The 13,880-nt window shown below is 38.0% G+C and overlaps 1 protein-coding gene across 1 annotated transcript; it reads right to left on the bottom strand.

The window, feature by feature from the left end:
• Nucleotides 1–2,097: 2,097 nt before the first annotated feature.
• Nucleotides 2,098–12,316, bottom strand: LOC308224270 (phospholipid scramblase family member 5-like; the record flags this gene model as incomplete). Its single annotated transcript, XM_080624022.1, has 7 exons — nucleotides 2,098–2,136; nucleotides 2,860–3,021; nucleotides 4,065–4,226; nucleotides 5,177–5,397; nucleotides 5,874–5,916; nucleotides 9,557–9,708; nucleotides 12,304–12,316. The coding sequence occupies 7 exons, from the start codon at nucleotides 12,314–12,316 to the stop codon at nucleotides 2,098–2,100; spliced, it is 792 nt and encodes a 263-aa protein (XP_080480148.1).
• Between the last annotated feature and the right edge of the window lie 1,564 nt (nucleotides 12,317–13,880).

Below are 13,880 nucleotides of genomic sequence, written 5' to 3'. Positions count from 1 at the left end.
TCGATAACAGTGCAAGAACATGTTTTTGCATGAGACTAAAGAATGTTGAATACAAAAATAGTTACTTCTGCCTAAGATAGAAATGGGATTCAAAGAGAAAGATTAATATTAAAATATGTTTCTTTTTCTCAATTTGCATTAGAGTAAGTCAGGAGTGAAAGGACTGAATTTTATAGAATTACATCAATGTGAAACTAGTGAGAATAGCAAATTGGCATCAGTCATCTGTGTTCTTCTGCAAAACTATAAATTTCCACACGAGGGAGCTTCTGCCCACAAAGCTCACAAGTTGCTTCCTCCTGGGAAAGGTGATGGCAATGGTTCTCTGTGAGTTCATAACTTCTGCAGATTGCAGCCTGATTGCACTGCTAAGAATCACAGCAAGAGTCAGTAATAAAATGGTTAAAAGATAATTATGATTGTCAGAGCTTGTTAACCACAATTATTTTGAAGACATATGTAAATCTGTATAAATACCTAAGTGTGGTATATAATCTAAAACATACTGTTTAAATCTATAAGCAATCCTGAGTTAATTTCACTAAGGGAACATTAGTTGCAACTTCCTGACTTCACTGTGTTTGAATTCATATCCATGAACATTAATTTAAAATTAGTCTAAATATTTGTTGAGAATTAATCACCTGATAAATTTAGCTCTTTTTCATTTTTATGAATTATTCATTATCTCCTCTCCTTTCCGTTGATGTGTTGGTTGTTTTCAAGAATTGAATTAGTAGTTCATGATAAAAAAAAATATTCAGCATGCCCTGATTTATAAGATGCTTCCCTTGGAAACCTGACCAGTGACTACAATAGCATTTCTTTTTTACCACCAATATTGTATGCTACTGATTTGCTTCTTGAAGGACTCATTGGAGTTTTTAGGAGAGGATAAGCAAGTTCATACAGAAAATATTTTACAACAAAAATTATTCTGTTCATATCTTGCATATATAGCATGGATGCTTCTACAAAGAAAGTTTGTATTAATAAAAGCCTGTTGGTGAGAATGTTTAGGAACTGTATAATGAGGTGTAACTGCAGGAATGAACAGCTATGTAAAGCTGCTATCTGAAACAGAAAAAGCTCTTACTTTTTGTACAGTCCTATCATAGAAAATACCTGAGCTTGCCAAAGGAAAAGAATAATTCTGTTCTAGGGTGGCCTCAGGCAAGTCTGAGTGAAAAGTTTCTAACAAACAGATATTATAAAGAAGAACAAACCTTTTAAGGGAATGCTTGAGTCAATAGAAGCAAGAATCAACGCTGGACAGTTCAAAGTGAAGTGATTTGTGCACCTCTAGCACATAGAGGACCATCTCTCAAACGTTATGGCCTGCCTTCGACAAAAATAGTGGAAGACCAGATTTTCTGAATAGAGCTTATGTTCCCAAGTCTAATGCTGGAGGCCTAATTCCTGGCTGCAACTCATTAAACAAATCTTTGCCATAAAATTAATTTACTAGCAAACATAGCTTCCCTTCTTTCAACTCACTGCAACAGATAACACCTTAAACTTCCCATCGGGTGATGTCTTTCTATTTGTTACTTTCCAACTCAGTTTGCTACTATTAATTAAATAACAAATCAGAAAATTGCTTCTAAAATTATGAGAAACAAAACCCCCAGAACACACTTTCGTGTGGTTAGTAACTGGTACTAGCACTTGCAAAACATCAAAGGCTTCTCTAAACATAGACTTTCATCAGTGTTGCTGCAAGCCTTCATCTAATCTTTTATGATTTCCCATGCAGAAACATCAAAAGAGAAAGAAAAGAATAGCACTATTCCAAAGCAAGTGCTCTGTGTGAAAAAAATGTGTTTAGCTACAACACACATAGAATGTAAGAGGGAAATTATTATTTACGTGAGACGTATTTTAATAAACATCATCATTAGCTCCCTATCTTTTCCTGTAAGGAACAAGGATTTGTGAGGTTCAAAATCATGTCCAAAGCTCAAGCGATTTCTGGAAGAAAATGAAAAGGAATTAGGAAGTATCTAATGTATAAGTCTTCAAAGCAAGAAGCTCAATTTATGTTCATTTTTACTTACTGAAACACATTCTGCATATTTTATTGTTTCTGTCATCTTGTTATAATCCATCCAAAGAGTTTTCAAAGAACATTAAGTCCTATAAATAAACAAACTGTGAATTATATGTACGGTACAAAAATACAACATTTGCTATCAAAAGTCTTACTTGTAGGCTTTTGTTACATGAAGTAATTAGATTAGTCAATCGTTTTCTATTACTCTGCCACTAAACAATACAAGTTTTGGATGACACAATCCAAAAATCTTAAGTGTCATGAGAGTTACATTTCTATTTCTGAGTTGTTGTGGCTATCTTGTTCCCGCATGCATCTTAACTTCATCCTTACTCCTAGCAATGAGTATTTACTTTTTCATATAATTCTTATCTTCTTATTATCTTCACACTGAAATTTTTGTAGGAAATTTCATATGACCTGAAGGTTTTACATGCAATACTTGATAGAAGTGTTTAAGTGGCACTCACAGTTTGAAATTACCATAGCACAGATAAGGGGTTTCGGGAGTTCAGTAGGTTTGACATGTACTTTGATATTTGATCCTGCCATGTGAGATATTGAACTAGATGTGGAATACTATTTAAACAGTTTAATAAAAAAATTAGGAACCTAAAGATGCTCAGCAATTAAGAAAAAAAAGCAGACATAAAACCTAAAAGGTTTTCACTTAAGTTCAGTTAACTGATTAACTTAACAGTTCATCTTTTAGATAGAAGGTTTGGCTTTTCACACCTAGAGCTTTGTAGGATCACAACTGATAGCAGAGGCTCTTTTGGTTCTCTCTCTTTATTTTGCATACTTACAATGAGGAAACAAGCACCAATCATTACTGCCTTGATTCTCACATCAAGATCTACAGGGACCTGGATCCCAAAGTTGGCAGTGTTGGTAAAGACATTGTTTACAAATCCAGACCAGTACTTGGAAATTTTGCCAATCGTTGACATCTCATTGAGAGTTTTTACCTGCACCAATAAAAAATAGGAATACACCTAACTATAAATAAATCAAGTACACACCAATATCTCCACAGAATTAATGACTGTGCCCTGACACACAGTATGCTGCAGTTGTCAGGTTGTTCTTTTATTCTTATCATTGAGATGCTCTATTAGTGTCAGATTTTCCTTTAGGAGTGGCACACAAGAAATGGTCTCAAGTTTGGAAACATCAGCATCTTTAGAGCTGACAGAAAAGTGGAGGAAATGAGATGTAAAAATTTATACCATACTTTTGCTTTTCTTTCACAATGATTTTGTTTTCTACATTGTGTTTCTGATATGCTCCAAATCATAGCAGTACCAATGCTGTGGACCACTTTCCCTTACAACTACTGACAGATAAGTTTTCAATTGTGTAGCTATCTGCATGTTTCTCAGAGTATACTGAGATTTTCAGTCAGTACCCAGTGAAGTCTACTTATTTGGCTAAGAAGTTGATCAATGAAGCTCTTTTATGATTCCTTAATTAAGGAAAAGCACTTTGTTCACATCAGAAAACTCTGTGCAGGGTTTCTTTGATTATCTCCCATTCTCCCTCTCATCCATTACATATCTCAATGGCTCCTCAGAATTATTTTTCTCCTGAAAAATGTTGTCAAATGAATTTAGACATATTGGACAGTAGTCCTGCCTGTGGTTTTCAGTCTAAAAGTAATGAAGACAGCAGATTCAATGCCACAGGATTCAAGGGACTGTTTCAGTTAACAGTGAATCCACGTGGGATAAAACCCTGAGTTTATAAAAATCAATGGCTGAGTGCTCAAGGACTATAGAATATCAGGACTTCACCTAGCAACTTGTTTATTTCCTTGAAGGAATTGTCACTCCTGTCCAGAAAACACCTGTAGGAATCCGTGTGCAAGTCAGGAACTCCAATGCACTTTATTGTACTTCTGTTCCATAATTATAGCAACATATGTTTAAGGGTAGAATCACAGGATTTTTGAGTAAGAAATTTATTCAAAGTAGTAAAACCTTAAAATTCTTAACTCTCACAAGAAACATACCTCGAAGTCAACATCTTCGAAACAGCCACAAGTCGTGTAGGGGCCAATTATTTTTAGTACATCTTCTTTACTTTCATTCTGTATAGTAAACTTTGGCAGAAAAGGGTCCCAGTTCTGTACAACATATCCAGCTATTGTACCTGGTGGGGACTGAACTTCTAACTAGCAAAAAAAAGAGAAAACAAAGATCTTCTAAAGTAACTTTATAGTAGTATATTTAAAAAGTGCATTGTTTATATAATGACAAAATATATAACTTTAACAAACTGTCAACTGGATATTACAAGGCTATCTGATTGTGGGTTTAAATATATTGGACAATATGAAAGTCAAAAGCTGCACCAGAAGCTAATATTTTACATATAACATTTGGTAAAAACTATATACTGTGAAAATTTTTTGTAATTATAATCAATGAGTATCCTTATAAACTTTTTTTATACAGTAGCTGTGCTACCAAAGGACCTCTTTTAAAAAGGATCTTGATTCAGTACTGAGAATGTAGGTAGATGAGTCAACTCTTAAAGCATTTTTATAAAACAAGAAAAACATCTGAATAAGAGAGAGTCCGAAACAATGAGAAAAGACCTGGTAAGTTATAGGATCTGTGGTTTTCTCTAAAAGCAGCTTATTTTCAAGAGATATATGGCCTTGAGGAGAAAGAGTCATGGAGTGAAACATCAGCTGATTCAGAGGGCTGCTTCTCAGTCATACCCACACATACTAATGGTTTCCAGGGATTTTCTGTCCTTCACACTCAGGGAGTATAGTGGGTGATTTCCATCTGTAGCACTGATACTAGTCTGTGTCAGGGCAAGCAGTGTTTTGGGCTGTTACCTGACTGGAGAGATATCTGTATCATCAGACACAAAAGCTTGGGATGTCAGGAAAGTAAAGACCCATGAAAGAGGGGAGGCATGCTGGGAATGTAACTACAAAAGCACCCCATTTATCAATAGTTACTTCTAAGTGAAGGCCTCCATGTAGTCCTCCAGGCTGAGATGTGGGTGTAAATCTCTTCCTGCCATCCTCACAGGGGTTGCACAAGACTTTATTAATGCTGTGCACACACAACGAGAAGCTCGGACAAAGGGCAGTTAGGATTCACTCACCTCTTGCAAGAAACAGGGGAACCAGCAGCTGTTGCATCTCAAGGGTTTGTTCACTGTAATCACTTCTTGGCCCATGTTATCAGTAATCCTTATGGTGAAAGACCTTATAGGCGAACACAGATTACGATCAAAGCAATCATTTTCTTCTACTGCAAAGTAAACTCTTTGTCCCAAATGGTTTTTTATCTCGTATTTGCTGGAGGTCTCTGTGCCAACTATGGCTAATGAAGCAAAATAAGTAGAAAATTGCCTCAATATAATATTAGCATATATATTAGAATATATTCTAAAAATCTATGGAACAAAGTGTAATAATTGTTTTGAAGTAATGACACAAAGGAAAAATGCAATTATAAGGAAATAATAACAGGTCTGTATTTTGAAGGAACATTTAGTTCAAAGATTTTGATTTGCTGTACACTAAATTACATTATCACAAAACAGAATTCAGTTGAGTTTGAGTTTGAGCTTTTTCTTACTTTATCATCTGTGAAAAGTAAAATATGAGGCTGTCCCACTTCAGCGAGCAAAACTTTCATGCAGCGAGATAGCCAAAAATCAGGACAAAAACATTTTGAAGGGAGAAATGCATTTTAGAACTTAATACTTGTTCAGTACTTTGAAATTCTGAGGAATAGAAAACAAAGCCTCCAAAAGGCTTCCAAGTCTTGCCCCCACCTCACTGAAGTCACCATACCTTCAAGGAGCTCCACTTGCTGATGAATAATTATGCGGTCCAGCTGTTAAAAAAATAAATAAATAAACAAGATGGTGGGTGCTGGAAAGGTCTGGGGCTACTGGTGATCACCATCACCTCTCTATTTTTACTGCTTATCTCCCTTTTACTAGGTTCCCTTTCCTTCCAGAGGTGCATAAGTTGTGTGCTCAAGGTCTATCTCAAGTCACACTTTAGACATCTTTGAAATGATGACTGAAGAGTGTGACATTGGGTATTGTGGTTATATAATTCACACGCATATTTGAAGAAAAACAATCTTTGAGGCTCATCGGAGACCTTATCACCATGTTCCAGTATTTAAAGAGTGGCTACAGAGAAGATGGAGACTCCCTCACATGGAAAAGACAAAGGGTACAGGTTATTGCTGTGGAAATTCTGATTAGACACAAAAGGAAAATTTTTCACAATGAGAACAATTAACTGTTGGAAAGTGGTGGATTCCCTGACACTGGGCACTTTTAAGATTCAGCTGACAGGGAGCTGGGACAATTAGTCTAGATCAGAGAGAGGTTGACCTAGTCATTGGATCACGTGTTAGTGGAGGTCCCTTCCAACCTGGCATTCTATGGTTCTATGATTCGTCACCAAGATAATGAGGAAGACAACAGCAGTGGAAAGATGTATGTGAAAAGCAGGACGCATTTCAGACTCCTGTTCCTCCCTGCTGCTCTTGGCCCCTCACCCCAAAGCTAAGGTTAGTGCTGGGCACCATGGCAGCGAAAGAGTGAATGAGTTTGAACTCAAGCTGAAAACATGCTGCAGCCACATTCAAAGGACCTCGCTAGAGCAGCCTAGCAAGGCAATTAGGTGATGCCAGCAAAGGCACACACAATCTTTAACACTCTGATCTCAGGCACTGGGAGTTCTGCACCCTAAATCTGGCAAACAGTCACACGAGGGTGCCAGAACAGTCAAAGCAACACTCCCCAGAGAAACCCTCAGCTTACTGAAACTTTCTTCTCCTGCGAGCTGGTTACAAATGCAGGAGAATAAATGCCACAATACCCTTGCTTTGCTGTGCTTACAATCCCGTCGACATCACTCTTCTTTAGAGAACAGTCATTAGCATTATAAAATCAGCAAGACTTAATTTCAGTCTACCTTTCAGTTTTATGTGACTTTTTATGCCTGTTTTATGTGATAGTTTAGGCTTTGCTAATCTTTTTTTCCTTAAATTCCTGATGGGCAAACACGTGGCACAGGATTTTGCTCTTACTCACAGCTGCAGACAGAAAGCACACAGCGACCTTCTGAGACCAGCATGTCACTGCTCTCCAGCATCTGTATATTTTACAATTGATAAATCTTGCCTGGTACATATTCAAACTGTTGCAGCCATTTGTCAGTTCTAGTCATCTCCTGCAGCTAGTTTAGGCTGCAAAGAAAAGTTGGTACAAGAGAAATTTCTTTATCTCTTTCATTAATCTCTGAAATGTGCATGCCAGTAATTGAAATAATAAAAAATATTTGAACTTAAAAATTTTCTCCCAAGGATCTCTGCTGTTTATTGTTTAGGTTTCATGAGAGATGTGAACTCTTGGAACTCATGGGAAGTGCTCTGATGATATAAAATGAATAAACATGTTAAAGATGGTAGAGCTATTTTAGTATTTTAGTATTTGATTTTAGTTTTGATTATTTTTTTTTTTTAATTTTTTTAATATGGATTTCTTTGCCCCACATAGACCTTCACAAGGAAAAGAAAATGAAGGAGGCTGAACTGTTAAAAGCTTTGAGTGATTTTGGTCTGTTTATTGGTTTATTGTGAGCAATATATAAAAAATGTTGAGACAGCATGGCAGTAACACTTGTTAGGCTTGTTTTGTCCTCCCTGGTTTGGGCAAGACAGCTATTCTGATGCACCTTTTATTGGAACACTTGTGGATTAAGTGAATTCTGCACTTGCATTTGAAAGCATGTAAAGCCCTTTGATTTACAAGGATCTGAGCTCTGTTGAGTTCAGATATGTTAAAATTCCTTATACACAGCTAATTCTTAGTATTCTGTTTTGTGGAAATTAAATTTACATCTGATCAGTCTAACCAAGTCTAAACTAAGAAGCATTTACAAAATTGGTTAAGCCTGAATGGTGGCACAACATGCTGTTAAGCTACTTGGAAAGCTCTCCAAGGTCTGGTCTACGTATTTCTGCTACAGCAAAAGGTTCCCTCAATTTTTGTGATGGACACTGGACAATTCCTCAAACTATGGCTGTGATCTAGAAGATAACAATGAGGTTTGGTCAAATTTTTTTTGTAGGAAATTGTTTAGAGTGTCACTTCTGTGACAGTGAAAGAACGGTATCTGTTTGCCAAGGCAGAAGCAAGTTATTGGCCGTTTTTAGTGCACCTTGAACAGCTGAGCAAATCACTCCTCAGACTAAAAAATGTAGCTCCCACAGTCTGTGATCAAATGCTCATGTAATCGACAACTGATATTTTGTGCATGGGCACCATGAAAGGGAAATCATAGCTCCATGTGAAAGATGAGACCTGTAGTGACTCCCAGTTTCATTAGCTATCTGGGTAACTTAGCTCAAAATATAAGATGTATTCAGTTTCTGGTTTTGTACAAAACTACCAGAATTGTATATCTAAAATACAGACCTCAAGAGAAATAAATATTTCCCAGCGCCACCAAAATACAAACACAGCAGAAATGTGTGTATCAGAATCACAGCCCGACTATCCTGAGGCCCAATTCTGTTCCTGACCATACCAGGCAGGGTGTATGACCTGTTACTCAGCATATGTAAGAGCAGCAGAATCCAGCCACACCTGAAATGCAAACAGGACTCAGTGTCAAGACAGTAGCAGGGAGTGACTCTCCCAGTAGAAAAATGCAGGAAGAGATGAAACTTCTGGAACAAAGCTGCAGACCATCACAGGTCTGAGCTCCAGCGACTGAGTTTTCACACAGCGAGGTGGACAGTTCACATTTAGCAGTAGGATGGAGAAGGCTTCAGCATTCCTTTTCCCTCCCCTGCCTGTGATCTACTGGTCTGCTTCCATTTCCAAGCGTTTTCCTCTCTTGGGCACTAGCACTTTCCTGCCCTATGACCCAGCACAATGCAGGTGCAAGTTTGTAGCTGCCCAGACTTATGCTCACAAGTTGTGTCCTTGAGAACTTTTCTCCCCAGGACCTTACATCTAACCTGGAGAGCACTGTTGTGGGCAGGAGTTTGCTCATGAGACCTTTATGTTCCTCAAAGGATGGGTTGCAAGGAGGTGACAATTCCTTCACCTGCTGCCTGTTTTAATCTTTTTGAGGCAGGCCAGAGTTTGATAGCCATTTTCCTGAGGATGAGCTCTTAAGCAGCTGGAATAAAACTGGGGGGACAATGAGCAGTGTAATAATATGATCTAGAAAAAGTCCTAGAGGGAAGAAAACCATGATTTTGGTGCAAGGAGAAGTGCATGCACAGCAAATGGATTTCTATGCAAATGAATGGCCACAATGAAGGAAGAGCTTGTCACTCCTATAGCTCCTTATTTCATAGTAACATCAAACAATAAAAAAGCCTTTCCATCTCCACCTGTCCCTCCCCCAAGAAAACCAAACCAAACCAAACCAAGCAAACAAACAAACAAACAAACAAACAAAACCCCAAGACAATTCTAACATTTGGAAAGATTCAGGACCTGGTTCAGGTACTCTAAACCAGGTGGCAAGTTACGAGGGTGTGATGTTTGCTTCAAGAGGCTTGTTGGTTCAACAGGTTTATTCTGTCCAGAAAGGTCAGAAGAACCAGGGAGGTAATCCTTAAAAATTGGGTTGGTTTGTCCCTGAGATTCTGCAGGAAAAGAAGTAAAAAAAAAAATAATAATCAGAAATTAACAGGATCAAACAGCAGCTAGCTGTTCAGATCAAAACTGGAACAATGTCAAATTCTGCCTGTGACTATGGCAGCATTTTAATTCAGATCAGGAGTGAGGATCTGAAACAAATCTTCTGATGGTCCCACACTTAGAGCACTCTGATTCACTTTATAAAGCAATCTTAGGGTATGCAAAGTGGAATTGCTGTAGATGAAGCTAACCAGGAGATATGGTCTTAGAGGGTAGCTAATCCACCCTGACAGGTTGCAAGCACTGAGTCTATGTGACAAGGCTGGAGCTGTTCTGGATTCACACACAGGATGGCCATAAGCTCCTCAGCACAGGTTGCTGAGCCCTGCTCCCCATGAGCTGCCCTGCATGCTAATGTATAACAAGTTGCTGAAGGCTTGCTTCTAGCAAGATGCTTTCTAGCATCTTGAGGGTATGCATATTTTCTCTTAATTAGAGATAATCTTTCCAGAGATCTCAGATTCCCTGAGCTAGATGTTACAACTCTGGTATCAGAGTCTAAACAGCCTCTTGCGGTGTATTATTCATTATTATCTTAGTGAGAAGATCAGATATCATTAAGCTGTGTTTTCTGGTTTGCTATTGCAAACTCATCCTTTAGGACACAGTGATGGTTACCTTGGCTACTGCTGTGAAGGTAATGAGAGTATTTACTGTTACAGGCACCTGAATGCCTGCACCCCTTCAGATGCACAGGCACAGTCTCTGAGTGCACAGTGATAACCTTAGCCATTTGATTCTCAGCAAACTCAGCAAAACCAGTAGGTTTTACTCCAAGCATCTTTCCACAGCCTTCACTAACACTGGCTCTGCCAGAACAAGCAAGAGCAAGCTGAAGCTCTCTGCATATAAAATGGCAAATCCTTCTAATAATAAGCTGAGCCCCTGTGCTTCAGCAGTAAAGCCGTACCCAAACTGATCATTTTTATCTCATGCGTGACAATACATAGGCATGATGGGGTTTGAGGTCTAGAATGAATTTTGGCTCTAAGTCTGAAGTTGTCTTTTGCTGTTGTGGGTTTAAGTGAGATCCTTTAGCATTATTTGAACTCACTGTGGCTGATTCATCATTTAATCATATTTTGATCTTAATTTGTCTTTGCAGCCACTGCTTTCTTTCAAAGTCTGAGACCACAGGAAGAAGAAGTAACCTCTTTGAATTTGTAGCTGGTTTTTAAAAATGCATAACTGGGTAATAAATATTTTATAGGCTCTTCTGCATCATTTTACCTTACAGGGTTCTGTTACTGCCATAACTCTTGTTACATGAAATGCCATGAAGTGTCCGAGTGTTAGTGTTATTCTCGAATAATAAAGAGGAAAAGAAAGACAACAAATTGCAGTTCTACCTGTCAAATTTTAAGCTATACAAAAATCAAACAGTAAATACATTAAATATTCATGACAATCTGAGCTACTCTGACACTTTGTCTATTTTTGTGGATGTTTCCCATTTCATTCATGGTATGGAAAAACTTAAAAGTTAGCATATGATACAGTGAGCTTTCTGTACAAACATAATTCATAGAGTTACTTGTTCCTAAAAGAAGTATATTATCAAGTTCCTTCATTTTGAAAACCATATTACCCAACATTACTCTTTTCATACTTATGTTAACTACTTTGCATTAAAAATATAGAAACCCAGATCTCTTATATGGCTAAAGGTAAGCAAAGTATATATAAAACCCCCAGTATATTGCAAGAGTACAAAAATACCATAAAGCCTGCTTGCTGCTGAATACCTTTTAATGTTGTAAATGCAGAATGTCATAAGTATTTTGGGGGCAAAGAGGGGTAAACATTTGACAAACTTAAATAGACATTGCTGAAAGTCCCTAGGCCAACATCTGCCTCTGTACATCATAAGAGGGTGACCTCTGTTGAGTTGTATTCCTGTTGAGAAAAAATAGATTTGTGTCTTTCTGCTTAGTTTAAGTATTTGAAAGCATGGAGAAAATAAATTTAGAAGGCTGGTTAGATCAGCATGCTGCAATGTTTGCCGATAGCCCTGAGTACCCACCCAGCTGCAGCTAAAACACAATGTGTGACAAAGAGGAACCCAGATAGGAGTAATCTGATTAAATTCAGTTATTCTTCAGATATTTTTTTTTTCCCTACATGGTTATCAGGACTCTGGCCAGTTCTGAAAGTGAAAAGTGTTTGCTGATTCAGTATTTTTGAAGTGGAATAAGAAAGAAATGTGCAAAAATAGTGGAAGCTTTGGCTCAATATCTGCCCTTCCCAAGCATTCTGAACCAACAACTTTAAGCACAAAAATACAAATGCTATATTTTTGATTGAACGTAGATGCTAATATTTTATAACATTTTATTCAAATAATTTCTCGTATAGATTTTAGTCTCCTTAGGAGCCTCTTGAATGCTAAAAAATTAAAGGAAGCCAAAACAATTGCGCTTTGGCTGATGTGGTTTTTAGCCTGAAACTCTCATTTCATCAGACTGCTGATTGCTGGAAACATACAAGACTGTAGTTTTCTGTAAACATGATCTAAAAATACAGACTATAGATGCACTTACCTTGAGAGGCCATGAAGCTTCCTGAGTTACTTCTTCAAAGGAAGCCAGGTTAAAAGAAAAGGCTTTTCTTGTTGCAGCAAAGAAAAAAAAGAGCACAGCATGCACAAAACTTCAGAAGGTGTCTGTCTACTTCATATCAGCTTACAAAGAACTGGAGGAAATGTATTGCCTTTCTCATGTTCCAGAACACTGCATTTTATGTCGATGGACAACAGGGGGAGATGATGCTAACAAACAAGAAAAACACTATTCATTTCAAGTAGTTTGCACCAATGGAAAAAGTGTTTTGTGAATATGAAAAGGCACAACTTCAATGTACCTACTGGCTAACTGAACACATTTGACCTAAAATTCTGCTTTATAATGTATGTATATATTCTGAGACTACACAAATTCTGTCTTTATAATTCAATATTTATGTTCCCATTTCTTCAGGGTATCCAGTAAAGACAGAGGAGCTAATTACCTGTATTTCCCTACTGCTGGCCCCCAGTCAACTCTTCCAATGCACAAAGCAGGAAAATCTACCTTGGATATATCACTGTATTCCATCTATGCAGCATAAGCCTTTCCTACAAGGGCTGTCATGGCTGCATACAGATCCAGAAAATGATTCTGTAACCCACCCCCTGCACGCACACACCCCATGCATTTGTGTGAGGTGTTTAAACTGGATTTGGAGAATTAAAACAGACTCGCTGTGCTTTGCTCCAGACAAGCACAATCCATACCAAACCGTAACACATAAAACCCCTCATACTGTGCTGGGAGGAAAGGGAGAGGAGAAGGGAAGATAACCTTGACTTACCAGCTCATATTTCTGCCTCAAGTGCCCAAGTCACCATGGAGATCCTCACGCACATGCGATTTGCAGACAGATAAGAAGTATGGCTGCAAAAATGGCAGAGCCTATGCACAGAGCCCAGCAGAGCAGACTGAGGTGTTGGGGACCATTTTCTGTTCTCTCCGCTAGTACAGATCCTACTGGTTTGAAATGTTCTCTAGGAGTATGTCTGAGCAGATTTAATTCCAGAGTTTGTTGTTCAGGAAGATGCTGATGAGGATTCTCTGAAGGAATAATACAGAAAAACCCTCCCCCAAAAAATACAAAAAAGATATGGCGGCTGATTTTTATTGACTATATTCACAAATGCAAGGGCCTCAGGTCTACCTACACAATGTGTTAAAATTAAGCTATGTGAAAATTCTGAGGAGTTTATCATTGCCTGCTTGGGAAGTCCTTGTGCACTCACTCCTGGAAACTCCAGCAAAGAGAGGGCAGCTCACAGACACAAACCTGGTTGCTGTAAAGTGGGCACTAAACAACTCTTTCTGGGCTGGGAAGAAGTCTGACATCACTGGAAATAAAGATTAAGAATGACTAAAAATTTTTGCTTCCTTTATCCCTGTCAAAGATGTGCTTCTTTGGAGCAGAGGATCTAACCTGGAGAGCAAACACCAATAAATATAGTAAACCTAATTTTGAAAATGACAGATAAAAACTCAGGCAAGACAGCACTTATCTACCTTAAAAAGGAATAAATATTTACTTTACCTCCCAGAAAACCAAAAAGAAA

Source organism: Psittacula echo, assembly GCF_963264785.1.
Source record: "Psittacula echo genome assembly, chromosome: 7".
In the NCBI taxonomy this organism is placed as follows: Eukaryota; Metazoa; Chordata; class Aves; order Psittaciformes; family Psittacidae; genus Psittacula; species Psittacula echo.
Note: the sequence above shows the minus strand (reverse complement) of the source record. Positions and strands in the feature narration are given on the sequence as shown.